General features: G+C 53.1%; 1 protein-coding gene across 1 annotated transcript in view; it reads left to right on the forward strand.

Annotated features, from left to right (window-relative positions):
- Positions 1-16,439, forward strand: part of SLC12A5 (solute carrier family 12 (potassium/chloride transporter), member 5) — a 28,568-nt gene extending 12,129 nt beyond the window's left edge. Inside the window, exons 8-26 of the mRNA XM_005862194.2 lie at positions 168-379; positions 1,945-2,115; positions 2,408-2,506; positions 2,647-2,704; positions 4,350-4,524; positions 5,162-5,280; positions 5,617-5,715; positions 6,648-6,767; positions 7,073-7,177; positions 8,468-8,636; positions 10,507-10,702; positions 11,575-11,744; positions 12,056-12,187; positions 13,642-13,749; positions 15,001-15,123; positions 15,216-15,415; positions 15,739-15,753; positions 15,995-16,128; positions 16,320-16,439. Of these exons, the coding sequence (XP_005862256.2) occupies positions 168-379; positions 1,945-2,115; positions 2,408-2,506; positions 2,647-2,704; positions 4,350-4,524; positions 5,162-5,280; positions 5,617-5,715; positions 6,648-6,767; positions 7,073-7,177; positions 8,468-8,636; positions 10,507-10,702; positions 11,575-11,744; positions 12,056-12,187; positions 13,642-13,749; positions 15,001-15,123; positions 15,216-15,415; positions 15,739-15,753; positions 15,995-16,128; positions 16,320-16,411 (2,497 nt within the window). The 3' untranslated portion in view covers positions 16,412-16,439. The remainder of the gene's footprint in view (positions 1-167; positions 380-1,944; positions 2,116-2,407; positions 2,507-2,646; positions 2,705-4,349; positions 4,525-5,161; positions 5,281-5,616; positions 5,716-6,647; positions 6,768-7,072; positions 7,178-8,467; positions 8,637-10,506; positions 10,703-11,574; positions 11,745-12,055; positions 12,188-13,641; positions 13,750-15,000; positions 15,124-15,215; positions 15,416-15,738; positions 15,754-15,994; positions 16,129-16,319) is intronic.

The raw sequence follows: 16,439 nt of genomic DNA on the forward strand, positions 1-16,439 counted from the left end.
GGTCTTTAAAAAAAAAAAGCCGATTCTGGGCTCCATCCCAGTAAAATCAGAATATCTGGATATTGGGCCCCAGCATCTGTGTTTTTAGAGTTCCCCTGGAAATTCGACTGTGAAGCCAGAGCAAGGTTATGTCCCTCCCCACCGTCCTCCCTTGTTTCTCTCCCTAGGATCTGCCTCCTGGGGAACCGCACACTCTCTCACCATGGCTTTGATGTCTGTGCCAAGCTGGCTTGGGAAGGAAATGAGACGGTGACCACACAGCTCTGGGGCCTTTTCTGTTCCTCTCGCTTTCTCAATGCCACCTGTGATGAGTACTTCACCCAAAACAACGTCACGGAGATCCAGGGCATTCCTGGCGCTGCTAGTGGCCTCATCAAAGGTCTGGGGGACGGAAGAGGGCTGATGTCCAGGGAACGCTACAGGGATTGTGGGTTAAAAAGTTAGGATTAAGAGACTCTACTTGGGATTCAGTTAAATTCAATCAGTTTTAATTGATCTCCTACTCTGGGTCATGTTCTGTTCTTGGGACCATGAAGGGGTAGAGATGAAAAGAAGCCTTTGAATAGCCCATCACTTAATAGAAAAGAAAGCCATCGATTTAACAAGCACCTACCAAGTGCCTAGCACTGTGCCAAGCACTAGGAATGCAACATAAATAAGTCATAGGCCTTGGCCTCAAGGAGTCTAAAGGCAGACACAGATGTATTAGCAAATATGCATAGACATGCATTCAATGAACAGAGATCTCCCAGGAGAGGGAGTGGTTGTATGTATAAGGTGGTAAGATAAGGCTTCCTGGACTCATCTGAGAAAGCTTTTGAAGGACAAATAAGAGATTTTCAGTGATATTAGGGGAATAAAGACATCACAGGCAGAAGAACAGCTTGCCTAAAAGTGTGCAGACACAGAAGAGCATATTGTGTCCTTCCAACCACAAGTAATTTGGAATGACTGGGACATAAAGTGAAAAAGAAGGAGGGGCAAGAAATGATGTCAGAGAAGCCAGCATGAGCCAGACTGTGGTGGGTCTCGGAAGCTATGTCAAAGAGTTTGGACTATGTCCCGAGGGCAATGAAGAGCCACCAAATGGTTTGGAGTAAGTGAGGGACATGGCCACCTTGTCATTTCTGAAGGTTCACTCTGGCTGCTAATGTGGATGGGCTAAAATGGGGAGATAACAGAGGCAGGAAATCCAAGAGGAGGCTACACTGAGTCCAGGTGAGAGACGATGGTTTTCTGACCTGGAGTGATGGAGGGATGTCTGGAATGGAGTAGTGGTTTTCCCCAAGTCTGTTCTGCGCACCAAGGAGACATGTGGCAATGTCTGGAGACAGTTCTGGTCACAACTGGAGGCTTATTATGGGCATCTAATGTGTAGACTCAGGATGTTGCTAAACATCCTACAGTGCTATAGGACAGCCCCCCATAACCAAGAATTAACTGGTCCCAATAGTGCCAAAGTGGAGGAATCCTGGAAAGAAGAGAAATGGTATATTTGAGAAATATTTAGGAGGAGTCATGGGCTGGAGTTGGTGAGGGGTTTGAAATGGAGATGGGGAGAGGGAGCAGTTGAGGGCAATGCCAAGGTGTCTGAATTGATGCTAGTGCCACTTACCCAGCTAAGGGGTCCAGGAAAGGAGCTGGTTTGGGGTGGTGGGTGTGAGATCAGTTTGGGATATTGAATCAGTCTGAGATAGGTGTGTCTTTTTGCCCCAGTAGACAGTGCTATTTGAGAGCAAGGACCAAATCTGATGCAGGTGCAAAGCCCCTGCATGTGGCCTCGTCCAAATCAGGAGCTTAGGAAATGTTAGTAGAAATAAAACAGAGCCAAGGGGAATGAGAGGTGGTTGACCTTGGCCCTCCTTTTGCCCACCCCACCTCCTGGCCCCAAAGTTGTGACACTCTGACTTCTGGTCTTTCCTGAGCATCCTGTCTCCCCCACAGAGAACCTCTGGAGCTCCTACCTGACCAAGGGGGTGATTGTGGAGAAGCGTGGGATGCCTTCAGTGGGCCTGGCTGATGGCGCCCTTATCAACATGGACCATCCTTATGTCTTCAGTGATATGACCTCCTACTTCACTCTGCTGGTTGGAATCTACTTCCCCTCAGTCACAGGTGAAGGGGAGCTTGGAGAAGGAGGACTGTGCCTGGGAATGGGTGGGTAGGGGCCGGTCAACGATAACGTGGGGGAATTTCTTAGTCTAAAGCCCCCATCACACAGGCAGAAGTCACAATTCAGTTCCCATTGGACAGATCAGGTTATTAAGGCCATGGAAAGCCGAGTATACTGCCCAAGTCCTCATGCAAATCCATGCGCCAAGCCCAGATCCCAGGCTTCCTGACTCCGAGGCTGGGGTAATTTCTTCCCAGTCTGTCTGGTCTCCTGTCCTAGCTGCTCTGTTCACAGGGATCATGGCTGGTTCTAATCGCTCTGGGGACTTGCGGGATGCCCAGAAGTCAATTCCTACGGGCACCATCCTGGCCATTGCCACCACCTCCGCTGTCTGTATCCTGTGCTGCTGGGCTGGGGCCACGTGGGCCGGGAGGGCTGGAGAAGGGGCGGTTGCTGGTTCATCCGCTGGCTCAGGAGCGGTGGTGATGCAGGGGAACGCCACGCTGGGAATTCTCCTTTATTCTCTGCTGCAGACATCAGCTCCGTTATTCTGTTTGGAGCCTGCATTGAGGGGGTCGTCCTGCGGGACAAGTAAGTAAGGGAATCAGGACTGATCCTGTTCTGGGGGTGGGCACAGGGGCCCAGTTTTGGGAAACAGACCTGACAGGGGCGCTGAACCTGTGCAAGGGGCCTTGTGGGAGGGAGGTCAAGGGGAAGTGCTTGCCAACTTACACTGTATTTTATCTTTCTTATGTCACTCCAGCTCAAGGAGCTTGAATGGTGCCTCATTTCCTTTAGGATAATGACACTTTCCTTTTCTTTTTCTTTAAAATCTATTAATTCATTTAATGTTTCCTGGATGTCTATGTGTTGGTCACTGTCCAGGGAGTAACAAAGATGAATAAGCCAGGATTTTCACCCTGAAGGAGCTCTTTGGGGATGGTAGCTGTACTTCCAACAGACTTGGGATGCAGAGCAGTAGGGGTGGTGAGAAAATACAGCACACGGCTCTGGGGCTGCGATCCAGTCCTCAGAGGGCGGGAGGAGGAGGTGATTCTAGAAATGCCTTATACACATTTTCTCATTTATCCTTCCCACTTTAAATGTCGAGCAGAGATTGCTTAGATGGCTGGGGGGCAGGGCGGGGGGGAGGCATTCCAGGCAGGGAGATCAGCATGAGTAAAGGTGGAGGAGAGAAACAGCTGCATGCGTGTGCTCGTGCATGCGCGTGTGTTTGCACACTCGGGTGCCTGTAGCTGTGAGCAGTTAGAGCTTCAGGAACATTCCCTTCTGAAGGGCGGGTGCATACACACCAGGAGGGCAGGTGGCAGCCCTGTCCCAGAAGCCGTTTCTGCATTCCCATCCTGGCTTCTGTAAGGACATGGGGCTGGAGACTTACGATGGACCCAGTCCCGGAGGCCTGGTTTTTGGTACCAGTAAATTGGAGCTTTATTTTACAAAAAATGGAGGAAACTCTGGAGGGTTTTAAGTAGAGGAGTGACCTGGCCAAATGGACGATTTGCACATATTACGCCTATTAGCGTTTAGGGCAACTTAACCTCCACTTATCTCACTTTGTTTAATCGGACACCTCCCACAGATTGCAAGGGATTCCGCAGGTCATCAGTATAACCCATCATCTGATCCTTGAAGTCCTTCAGCAGCGGCCCATCTGAGCGTACCTCGGCTTGCACATTTCAGGGACAGGGCTCTGCACCTACGGAGGCAGCATCTTCCATTTTTAGACAATATTGTTGTTAGAAAATGCTTTTCTTTGATTCTCACATCACATACCATCACCAGATGATGAGGCCAGAACCCCCATTTTTCAGATGGAGAGGTTCTAACAGGTTAAGAGGTTTGCCCAGGATAACATAAAATGTCACAACGGACCTTTACTGGAATCACTATCACTGCCATGTTCCAGGCACGGTGCTAAGCATTTTACATGTGTTATCTCCTATCCTCTCACCTGTTGTATGAGACGGGTTTGTAATGATTCTTGTCTTACAAGGCGAGGAAAGTGGGGCAAGGAGAGGTGAAGTGACTTGCCCAAGGTCATGCAGACAGAAGGTGCCCAGGACATTAGGGGCTTTGTCTCTCCCTTTGCCCCTACTGAGCCCAGCTCTGCGGTGGGCACAGAGTTGGTTCTGAAGTTGGCGAGGGAGACCTGCCCTGGAAATCCAGGTGGCATCGCTCACCCAGTATCTCCTGTCCTGTTGCTGCTTCATTCCAGGTTCGGTGAAGCTGTGAGTGGCAACCTGGTGGTGGGCACACTGGCCTGGCCCTCCCCCTGGGTTATCGTCATCGGATCCTTCTTCTCCACCTGTGGGGCTGGGCTGCAGAGCCTCACAGGGGCCCCCCGCCTGCTGCAGGCCATCTCTCGTGATGGCATAGTGCCCTTCCTGCAGGTCAGTGAGGGGGGGGGCGGGCAGAGTGTGGAGAGAACAGTCCCTCCCTATCCCAGTTGGCCAGACCCCTGCCCAGGGAGGCTACAGGGCGAGCCAGGGCCACAGCAAGCCTTGAACTGCCTTCGGGGGCCCTTCTGCTCTGTGCTGCCACTAAGAAGAATGGTTGTGCCTTATTTGGGATTTGGCCCATGGTCAATGCCATCTTTTTGGACAGAGTTGTCTGCTCTTAGGGGAAAAATAAATGGCCCTCCTTTGGCCTAGTGATCAGGCAGGGATTCAAGGAGGCAGCCAAAGGGCAAGAAAGGGGCAGCTCTCTCCATGATGCTAAAACAAAGATTTATGGCGCACACAGTCATGGCTTCTTGCTGGCCTCCTGTAGTTCTTCTCCCATCTGTTTTTTCCCCTTAAGGGAGCATTTGAACTTCATTGCACTTGGGTACCAATGTCAGTGTGGGTGAGATACAGCAAAAGCCCGGTATCCCCTTGGGTATTGCTAAAAGATGAGACATACAGCATCCTGTCCCTACCTCCTCATTGATTAGGGGATTCTGCCTCTACTGCACTGGTCCCCAAGACTGGAGGAGACACAAGAAGTCCTTAAGGTCTCAGGCTCCCATGACGGTTACTCTGTCCTCAGGTCTTTGGCCACGGCAAAGCCAACGGAGAGCCAACATGGGCCTTGCTCCTGACCGCCTGCATCTGTGAGATCGGCATCCTCATTGCGTCCCTCGATGAGGTCGCCCCCATCCTCTCCATGTGCGTGCTGGCCTCTTGCCCTCCCCACCAGCTCGGGGGTCTCTCTACCTGGATCCAGCAGCTGTGACCCTGAGCAGTCCACCCAGACACTTTAACAACCCCAGGAGGTTCCCCACCATCATAGAAACCGTCTTTTGTTATATAGAGATTTACCCCTGCGTGCAGCAGGGTGTGTTGTAACGGGGTTTGGCCTTTGAACCCCTTCCTAAGCACCAGAACATGATTCGGACACCTCCCCTATTTCTTTCGCCCTTTCTCCCTCTCTTCCCTTCTGTTTCTCTTCCTGTCTCTGCCCCTCCTGAGTCTCTGTCTGTCCCGGGCCTTTCTCTGTTCCAGGTTCTTCCTGATGTGCTACATGTTCGTGAACCTGGCCTGTGCGGTGCAAACGCTGCTGAGGACGCCCAACTGGAGGCCACGCTTTCGATATTACCACTGGTGGGTGCCTCGTTCCCCCTGCCCACCCCACAGAACCCCTCTCAACTCCATCCTAATGTCCACCTCACCCTAGCCCATCCCCTCCAGGTCTAAGCAGCCCAAACTCCAGCTTTTGTAGCCCATCTAGCATGAGAAAGGTCCTAGAGAGGGTTTCCTCATAATCACAAATAATAATATAACACAGTCATAAGTGGTCTCAGCTGTAACCCCGTCCTGTGCATACTGCTCACCAGCTTACCATCTGGATGAGGAAACCTCAGTTTCCTGAGCTGTGGAATGGGATAGCAACTGTTCCCATCGCCTAGGCCCCTTGTGAACAGTGCAGTGCTTGGTGCCCAGAAGATGCTCCTTATGTGCAGCCTGGGGTTCTTCTGATCATTTTATTTTAAGGCCCTTCATCCTCACAATAGGCCCATGAGACAGGGCAGGAATGTCATGCTTGTTCTACCAAAAGGAGACAGGGGCTTACACAGGAGAAGGGACTGGCCCAAGGCCTCTCAGCAAGGCTATGGCGTATCTGGACCAGAACCCAGGCTGCCTGACTCCTATCTCAGGGCTCCTGCTTTGCCAGTGCCTCTTGCCAGGGGCACACCCGTCCTGGGAGATCCTGCCTCCAGCTCTTCCCAGAGAAACCTGCCTCAGAGCCCATCTGGTGAGGCGGTCTGGCAGAGGCTAAGGCACTGGGACAGGGAGGGGTGACTCAGGAGTTGGGTGGGGCATGGGCTGGTGCCCTGTCTGTGGCTGCTCACTCATTCAGAAGGTCCCATATCCCTGTGGTGCTCATGGGGATGACGGTGTGAGTTCCTCTAGACCTGGGCGTGGTCTCCAGGTCCTGCCCAGGCCCTGCCCCATGTGAGTCTTGCTGTTTGAGCCTTGGCACCAGTGATGGCCCCGCCAGAGCTCAGAGGCCGGGTCTCTCTCCCATTGTCTAGGACACTCTCCTTCCTGGGCATGAGCCTCTGCCTGGCCCTCATGTTCATCTGCTCCTGGTATTATGCCCTGGTGGCCATGCTCATTGCTGGGCTCATCTACAAGTATATCGAGTACCGTGGGTAAGTGCAGGAGGAGGGGAGGGCTGGGAGAGACTGAGGGATGGAGGGGTGAGGAGGGGTAGGAGTGCTGGTGATGGGATGTTGGGGGCTGGGGAGGAGGCAGGAAGTGGGGGTAGAGTGGAGGAGGGTGGCATGGGGTGGGATTGGGAGATAGGGGACAAGAGCAGAAGGAGGGCCGAAGCTTTGAGAAGTGGAGGTGGCAGGAGCAATGTGCATGTTCTTTCTGAGCCTGTGATAGGAGACTCTGCCCTGGGGACTGGCCACTTCAGTGTGGACTGTCCTCCCTGACACTCCATGGCTTCCAGGGCAGAGAAGGAGTGGGGCGACGGGATCCGAGGCCTGTCTCTCAGCGCTGCTCGCTATGCCCTCTTACGCCTGGAGGAAGGGCCCCCACACACCAAGAACTGGAGGTGAGCGGTGGGAGCACAGGTGTGAAGGCTCAGGGAGGGAGAGGAAGGGAGCAGGCCCTGACCTGCCTCACCTGCTTTGTTCTGCTGAGTGGTGTTCTCACCACGATGGTGTGTCCTCGACTTCTCCTCCTCAGCTCCACCTCGTCTGAAACCTTCCCACCTACAGCACCAGGGCTGGGCCGAGTTCCAGACATTTGTTCTCCAAAACCGACTCCCATGCCAGCCTCCTGACCATCTATTCATCCGCTCATTCATCTATTCATTTATTCCACTGTTATTTTTTTAAATGTATGAATGCATGCTATGTGCCAAGCCCTCTTCAGGTCTCTGGGGACCCAGTGAGCTCACAGTTCCATGGAGAAGGCACATCCAGAGACAGATGAACGTAACATCATGTAGCATTTGCTCTGGGAGAGGAGGAACCATCCACTCTGAGAGTGATAGGGCATTTGGAAACCTCTAGATTCATAACAATATCTCCATTTTGTTCATGTGAAAGTCAGGGGTCAGAGAGGGTCTCAGAGGCCACGGAAGGCAGAGCTGGAGCCGGCACCTTCCCGCCCGCCGCAGCCCCCGGTGCTTTCTAAGCGCCTGCTCTGCAAGCCCATCCGTCTCTCACCCCCCTCAGCTCCCTTTGCCAAGAGCAAAGCCTGGAATTCTGCACTGTGCCCTGACACCATTGGCTTGTCCTTGACGCTGTCTACTAACCCGGGGTTCCCACAGACCAGACCTTCGTGTTATTTGTCTGAGTTCTCAAATGCTTAGCAGAGGGTCTGGCCAGAGTAGGTTCTTAGAGAATGCTATTAAACTCATGGGTGGTTGGATGGATGAGACAGCTAAAGGAAATAAATTAATGAACAGATAAGTAGGTGGGTAAATACATAGATGGATAAATATACATATGACGGTGGTTGGCTGCATAGGTAGATTTGTGAACGAATGGTGGTAGTATGTGAGGGTAATTAAGTGCATAATGCATGTATAGGTAAATTAATTTGGATGGAAGTGGATGATGGATGACTGAAAGATAAAATAGATGGGTGGGTGGTTGAATGGATGTATGGATGAGTGAGGTAGATGGAGAGATGGATGGGTGGGTGGATGGTTAGATGGGTTGATACTCAAAGAAATGGATGGATGGATGGGTGGTGGGGATATAGGTGAGGAAATGGATGGGGGTACAGAGGACAGATGGGTAGTGAACTCACTGGTGTTTGGTGTGTAGTTGTGTGGGTGTATGGTGGGTGGTGATGGGTGGTGGATGGATCATGTGACTTGCATCCTCTTCAGGCCACAGCTGCTGGTGCTGGTGCGTGTGGACCAAGACCAGAATGTGGTTCACCCACAGCTGCTCTCACTGACCTCCCAGCTCAAGGCAGGGAAAGGCCTGACCATCGTGGGCTCTGTCCTTGAGGGCACCTTTTTGGACAACCATCCACAGGCCCAGAGGGCAGAGGAGGTGAGCGGAGGCCCTGGTGGGGAGGGAGGAAGGACAGGGCACTCAGGAAGACAGTCCTTGCCCCTTCACGCTTCTTTCCTTCCACCTTTGGGATCAATGGGGGCTCAGACTTTGCTGTCCTCTTTCTTAGAAGAGGGGTCTAAGGGCTCAGGGTGTGAGTTCCTTAGAATCCAACTCACAGAACCAAAGACCATCTGAGCCAGAAGGGCCCATTTTATGGATAAGGAAACCGAGGTGTAGAGAAGTCAGATCACTTGTCTAAAGACAGAAAAATTAGAAGTGCTGGACTGCTACCCCAGACTTCTTCCTGCTGAAGTTAAACCTTCCAAAGTGTTTTCACATCCATGGATTCTTTCTATCCCCTTACGGAGTGGAGTCAGCAGGATGATATCCATGTTTGGAACAGGAAGAAACTGATGCACAAAAGGGAAGCAACTTGCTGAAGGTCACAAAGCTGGCTGGAGGCATAGGCAGGATTTGAACCCGGGTCCCTGGCTCCATGCAGCTTGCTCTTGTCCCCATGCTGCTTGCTCTTGTCCCCGTCCACTGGTCTATGCCCACGGAGCAGCTTACAGAGCCAGGTGTGGGCTGGGGCATTAAGAGGCACTAAGAGGTGTCAGAACCTGGTGGGCAGCAGAGGAAGTGGGTTCTTTTTGCGATTCAGGCCTCTTTCCCCTTGGGCTGTGACCAGAGAGCAAAGGGAGCCTGAGGGAGGCCAGGTGAGCTGGGGAGGGGCACCCCGATGGCTTGTGATAGTTGCTGTTTCTGCCTCTCTGGGCCATTCACACCCATCTGTCAGGGCCCAGAGCTGGAGGCTCCCGCTGATCACTTTTATTCAGCGAGAATGTGCGGTGCACTAGACGCTGGGCTAGGCACACGGGGGATGGAGGTGTACAAGGCCAAACCCCAGCCCCCAGGGTGGTCATAGGCGGGTGAGGTGATGGAACATTCACAGAGGCACTCACCCCATCTGATGTGACAGGTGCTATGCTAGAGCAAATAGCAAGAGGAACAGAAAATGCTGAGTGTTTACACCTGCCAGGCAGTATACCCGCATCATGTCATGTCAGTCTCCTTATTCCTAAATGAGGTAGCTCTCACAGTCCCCATTTGACAGATGAGAAAACTGAGGCTCATGGAGGTTAGGCAGTTTGCCCAGGTCACACAGCAGGAGGTGGCAGAGGTAGGAATCGAAGCCTTTCTGTTTGACATTAAGGCAGTGGATGGGGTCAGACCCCTGCAGTTGAACCCCTATAGCCTCTGTTAGCTGTATGGCCTAAAGCAAGTCTTAATTTCTCTAAGCCTCAATTTCCTCATCTGTAAAATGAGTGTAATAAAACTTTCCTCACAGTGCAGATTGAATGTGCATTTAAAATGCATATCATTATGCTAACTTTAAAAAATTGTTAAACAAATTGGCTGTGCAGAGGAGCCCAGTTTCACTCTGGTCTGGGCGGGGGTGGGGTGGGGGGTGGGGGTGATACCTGAAGAAAGTGACATTTGACTTGGGCTGGGCAGTGGGGAGGGGTCTGGGTGGTGGTGGAGAGCTAGCAGTCTTGACTTCTGCAGGGCTCACAGCCCTGGGAGGAAGTCAGTGGGGGGCAGTGGTGAGAGCTGCAGCTTTGAGAGGTATGAGCAATGGCTGGGTGGTGGGAGGTGTGGGGTTCCATCAAGAAGAGCTTTGACTGATCAACAGGAATGGGGGCCATAGGTGATGGGGAGCCATGCACAACGCTGGCGCCAGAGCTGACGTTCTCAGAGCTGAGCTGCAGAAAGTGGGGACCATGGAGGAAGGGAGGCTGCAAGGAGCCTGGGCAGGCCAGGGAGGCCTGAGGCTGGTCCTTATCTGATGTCCCCTCCCCACCCCCAGTCCATCCGGCGTCTGATGGAGGCGGAGAAAGTGAAAGGCTTCTGCCAGGTCGTGATTTCCTCCAACCTGCGTGATGGTGTGTCCCATCTGATTCAGTCGGGGGGCCTCGGGGGGCTGCAGCACAACACCGTGCTGGTGGGCTGGCCCCGCAACTGGCGGCAGAAGGAGGACCATCAGACGTGGAGGAACTTCATTGGTAAGGCAGGGAGGGCGGGCAGTGGTGGGTTGGGTGGGAGGCTGTGGGTTCTCTCTCCTCCTTTGGGGTAGTTTTCCAGGTGTGACAGATGTGGGTTCTGCATATCAGGGGACAGTGTTCAAAGCTGACGATGTGCTGGGTACTGTGCTGGGTGCTGGGGACTCAGGTGTGAAGCAGACAGTCTTGACTCCTGCGGGCTCACAGCGCCGGGAGGAAGTCAGTGCGGGGCAGGGGTAAGAGCTACAGCTTTGAAGCCACAGAAGCCCGGGCCTAACTCTCACTTCTGGTCCTTCCTGGCTGTGTGATTGTTCACAAGTAACTCACCCTCTCTGAGCATCAGAGTCCTCGGTCACAGGAATATAGTAACTAACATTTATAGACTGTGTTCTGTGTGCCAGACAAGCTGAGGCTTTCTCTAAGTCTCTAGTTCTCCCAGCAGTCCCGTGAGAGCAGGGCACTGCTATCTCCATTTGTGGGGTGTGAAATTGAGGCACAGAGGGATTAAGCAGTTTGCTCCAGGTCACACAGCTGGTAAACCAAGAGACTGCACTCTTAACTCCAGGCTATTCTGTCTCCTTCGTAGGTAGATCATAGTTACAGGTGGTTGGGAGGATTAAATGAGGCCATGCATGGTAGAGGGCTTAATAATCAGAAAGGCCCAGAGAGGTTGAGAGGCTTTCCCAAATTCAAACAGCAAATTCGTGATGAGGCCCAGGTAGTTGCTGGTTTTCTGACTACTCAGCCCAAGGCCAAGGTGGAGCGGGTGGGGCGGGGTGGGGTGCTGGGTGCTGGGAGCCCCTGTGGCTGCTGCTGGTGCAGGATGGGACCAGGGTCACTGTTTCCCATCTGGCCCTCTCCTTGGCCTCCCCCAGAGCTGGTCCGGGAAACCACAGCTGGCCACCTGGCCTTGTTGGTCACCAAGAACGTTTCCATGTTTCCCGGGAACCCCGAGCGCTTCTCGGAGGGCAGCATCGACGTCTGGTGGATTGTGCACGACGGTGGCATGCTTATGCTGCTGCCCTTCCTGCTGCGGCACCACAAGGTGAGCATGGGTGTGTGCACGTGTGTACGTTCGTCGGCGAGGCTCATGGGCTCTGGCCAGGGCCAGCCTCCGTGTGAGCTCCTGGGAAGGGGTATGATCACCTCCTTCGTTCCGAGATGTTAGGAATTGGGGACCCACACCTAAGCAGGGGCCTTTTTGTAGGGAGTGGTCGCTGAGCTAACGATTCGGGTCTGCATGTCTGTGTGGCAAGGTGGGTGGGAAGGGTGAGGACAGGGTCCTCTCTAGGTTCTGGCCCTGGGTCTCCTCACTACATCTGGGCTGGACCTTTCTGGGTCCCCTTCACCCCTCAGGTCTGGCGGAAGTGCAAGATGCGTATCTTCACTGTGGCCCAGATGGACGACAATAGCATCCAGATGAAGAAGGACCTGACCACATTTCTGTACCATTTACGTATCACTGCGGAGGTCGAGGTGGTGGAGATGGTGAGTCCCCAGGAGTCACCCTGAAGTTTTGGAGTCCCACCCCCGGGCCCTCTTTCCTCTTGGCCCAGCACCAGTAGGGCAACCCCAACAACAATCATCTTATGATGCTGGATTCCTTCCCCCATCTGCTTCTTGACCTCTCACATATTCATCCAAGAGTCCTTTCCTCCCTCCCTGCGGAGGTCGAGGTGGTGGAGATGGTGAGTCCCCAGGAGTCACCCTGAAGTTTTGGAGTCCCACCCCCGGGCCCTCTTTCCTCTTGGCCCAGCACCAGTAGGGCAACCCCAACAACAATCATCTTATGATGCTGGATTCCTTCCCCCATCTGCTTCTTGACCTCTCACATATTCATCCAAGAGTCCTTTCCTCCCTCCTCCGAGCTTGCAGGAGGCAGCCGATCAGTGATTCTCATCATTGGTGTTTCTATCTCTCTCTCCCTCCCTTCCTCTCTGAAACCAATAAAAATATATTTAAAAAAAAGTATAGCCATGTCACCCAAGTTGGTTTGGCTCAGCAGATAGAACAGACTGAGGGTCACGGGTTGGATTCTGGTCAAGGGCATGTACCTTCATTTGCGGGCTCGATACCCGGGCCCAGTCAGGCGAGTATGGGAGGCAACCAATTGATGTGTCTCTCTAACATTGATGTTTCTCTCCCCGTCCCTTCCACTTTCTCTCTCTCTCAAAAAAAAAAAAAATCAACGGAAAGATATCCTCAGGTGAGGATTAACAAAAAAGAAGAAAGAAAGAAAGAAAGAAAGAAAGAAAGAAAGAAAGAAAGAAAGAAAGAAAGCCATGTTTCATAGTGCTCATGATATGTAAGGCACAGTTTTATGTACTTTACATATATTGGTTCTCATAGCAACCAATGAAACATACAATCATCAGCATTTCCATTTTATGGATTAGGGAGTCAAGGCAAAGAAAGGTTATGTAATTTTCCAACAATGCTCACTAAGTGGCAGAGCCAGGATTTGAACCCAGGCAGGCTGGCTCTAGGATTACACTATACAGCCTCGCATCCACCCATTCTCAGTTTACTTATCTATCTACCCATCCTTCTGTGTATTCATTCATCTACCCATATATTCATTAATGTATTCATTTACTCACTCACCCATCCATTCATTCACGTGTGTATCCATTCATCCCTTTGTTCCTTTTTTATTTCTTCCCCTTTTCCATTCACCTGGATAATTAATTAATCCACTCATTCATTCATTCACCAGTTCACATGCCTGGTCCTGTGCTGGACTGAGGAGGGAATAAGCTGCATTGTCTTCAAAGAGCATCGTTCTTGCCTCCCACAACTGTTGGTTAAATTAGGTCATTTGATAGGGAAGCTCCAAGCTGGCAGAAGGAAGGGGGCCGCCTCCTGTCCCTTGGCCTTGTACCTGAGCTTATAGCTCATGCTTTTTTCCCTCACCACCCCGCCCCCACCTTGACTGCCCACAGCATGAGAGCGACATCTCCGCTTACACCTACGAGAAGACTTTGGTGATGGAGCAGCGTTCCCAGATCCTCAAACAGATGCATTTAACCAAGAACGAGCGGGAGCGGGAGGTGAGGTTGCCCTGGATGGGCTCTCAGAGCCTCAAGCTGCTGCCAGCTCTGGGTCTGCACAGGTCTGGAATGGCTCAGGGCTGGCATGCTTCAGAGCATTACTCATCACCCTTATTCCTCCCATCACTGGGCTCCCCAGCATCGGAGTTACACACTGCAGCTGCACCTACCAAGCCTTTCAGCCAAGATGTAGAGGGGCTGTGGCATGGGTGACAGACTTAGCTCTCTGTATGTGACTTCTGGGGCCAACGGGAGAATAGTGGGTCCTAAATATGGATGGTGGACAGGCTGCCAGTGTGAGGGGTCATGTGATAGCCCCTCAGAGAGCGGGTAACAGATGGATATTTAGAGTGTGGTGGGTGGGTTCACAGGGTTAATGATGATAAGCCTGTATGGGGTATGGGTGTAAGATCTCCTGGTGGGGGTAATGTGGGGCCACTAGTCCCACCCCAGGGAGTAGGATACTTGGGGAAATGAAAGACGGTACCCAGGAGCTGGGGACAGGAAAGCTCTCAGCGGTAGGTGACAGGTTGCCGGGGGAATGGGTGGCAGATCCTATAGGCCAGGATGACAGACCATGGTTGATGGGTCTCCCAGGTGTGGATAATATATTTCTCAGATAGTGGTTGAAGGCTCCTCAGTGGAATGAGTGATGGGTACTCATTTGAGCTGGGAAGGATGAACCCCCAAGAATGTTAACCAGGGGTGATAGTAAAAATAGTACATGTGGCCCTAGTGGGCTTGGCTCAGTGGATAGAGCATCAGCCTGTGGACTGAAGGGTTCCAGGTTCGATTCTGACCAAGGGCACATGCCTGGGTTGCAGGCTCCATCCCCAGTAGGGGGTGTGCAGGAGGCAGCCGATCAATGATTCTCTCTCATCATTGATGTTTCTATCTCTCTTTCCTCCCTTCCTCTCTGAAATCAATAAAGAAATATATATTTAAAAAAAATAGTACATGTGCACTGACCAATTGGAGCTGACACTGACCACAGTGCTACGGTGGAGCCCTGCAGGCCCAGGTGTTAACCCTTTAGTTGCTGGGTGGTGGGGTGGTCAGGGGCTCTGGAGAGGAGTTGCAATGGCAGGTCAGTGGGCAGCAGCTATTTGCTATGGAAGCAGTACCCGAATGCCGGTACAGTTCCCGAAAGCGTGCACCCTGCCTGAACATCAACTCTGGTGGTAGCTCTTTGCAGGGCATGGGTGGTGGTAACTCACAGCAGAGCTGGCACCAACCTTTGTTGCTCCCTAGATCCAGAGCATCACAGATGAATCCCGTGGCTCAATCCGGAGAAAGAATCCAGCCAACACTCGGCTCCGCCTCAACGTCCCAGAAGAGACAGCTGGTGACAGTGAGGAGAAGCCCGAAGAGGAGGTATACCACTGGGGTGGTTTGGCCCCATCCAGTGTGAGCAGAACCTCTGGCCTCCAAAGGAGTCATGTGCTATCCCTTTGTTCATCCCTCAGGTGCAGCTGATCCATGACCAGAGTGCTCCCAGCTGCCCCAGCAGCACACCATCCCCGGGGGAGGAGCCTGAGGGGGAGGGAGAGGCAGATCCCGATAAGGTGCATCTCACCTGGACCAAGGACAAGTCCGTGGCAGAGAAGAATAAGGGCCCCAGTCCTGTCTCGTCCGAGGGCATCAAGGACTTCTTCAGCATGAAGCCGTATGGGCCTGGGGGCTAAGGGCTGGGGTGAACCTACAGGGTCTGTGCTCCCCATGGCAGAGCAGCATGCAGCGTGGGTCCTGGGCTGGCAGTTGGAAGACCCAGCCCACACCTTGTCTTGGTTTCCCCATCTGAGGATTCGGGGGTCGGGCCTGATTGCTGAGGGTCAGAACTCCCAGGGGCGGGCAGTGGAAAGGTGAAGGCTGGGAGAGCAGGACCAGGGTGCAGTCAGGGTGGGTGATGGTGGCTCAAGTCCCTGGCCTCCCCTGCTTTGTCTGACCCCTCTCTTTTCTTCCTCTTTGCTTCTCTTGTGTTTCCTGAAGGGAGTGGGAGAACTTGTAAGTGCTTCAGAATTTTTTATTCTCTTTGCTGCGTTGGCCAGAGTCCCTACTCTCCTCACTATGTCATGACCCCTCAACTCATGCCCCTGACCTCTGGGCTCTCCGAAGAGCCCAGGTTGGAGGGGTCTGGGGTTGGTGGTTCCTGATTGCAAGAACTGGGGCCCAGCAGCCCAGTGGCCTGGATCCAGCTCTCCCCTCTTCAGGCTCAGGGTGCCCTCCTCCCACCTCCCTCCCGCAGGAACCAGTCCAATGTGCGGCGCATGCACACGGCCGTGCGGCTGAACGAGGTCATTGTGAAGAAATCCCGGGACGCCAAGCTTGTGTTGCTCAACATGCCTGGGCCTCCCCGCAACCGCAACGGTGATGAAAATTGTATCCTGGACTTTAAACTGGGGGCGGGGAGAGGGAGGTGGACGTCAGGGAACCTGGGTCCTGGCCCTGGGACGGAAGACGGAGTCGGTCCTGCTTCAGGATCAGCACCTCGGTCAGGGCGGAGGCCCACGGTGTCCAATTCCATCCGGAGGAGGCGAGGGGTCGGGTCTTTCTCCTTGACCGGCGCTCAGACATGGAGTTCCTCGAGGTCCTCACCGAGCACCTGGATCGGGTGATGCTGGTCCGCGGCGGCGGCCGCGAAGTCATCACTATCTACTCCTGAGAGCCGGGACCTGCCCCGGGCCCAGCGC

Source organism: Myotis brandtii, unplaced genomic scaffold (genome assembly GCF_000412655.1).
Source record: "Myotis brandtii unplaced genomic scaffold, ASM41265v1 scaffold161, whole genome shotgun sequence".
NCBI lineage: Eukaryota > Metazoa > Chordata > Mammalia > Chiroptera > Vespertilionidae > Myotis > Myotis brandtii.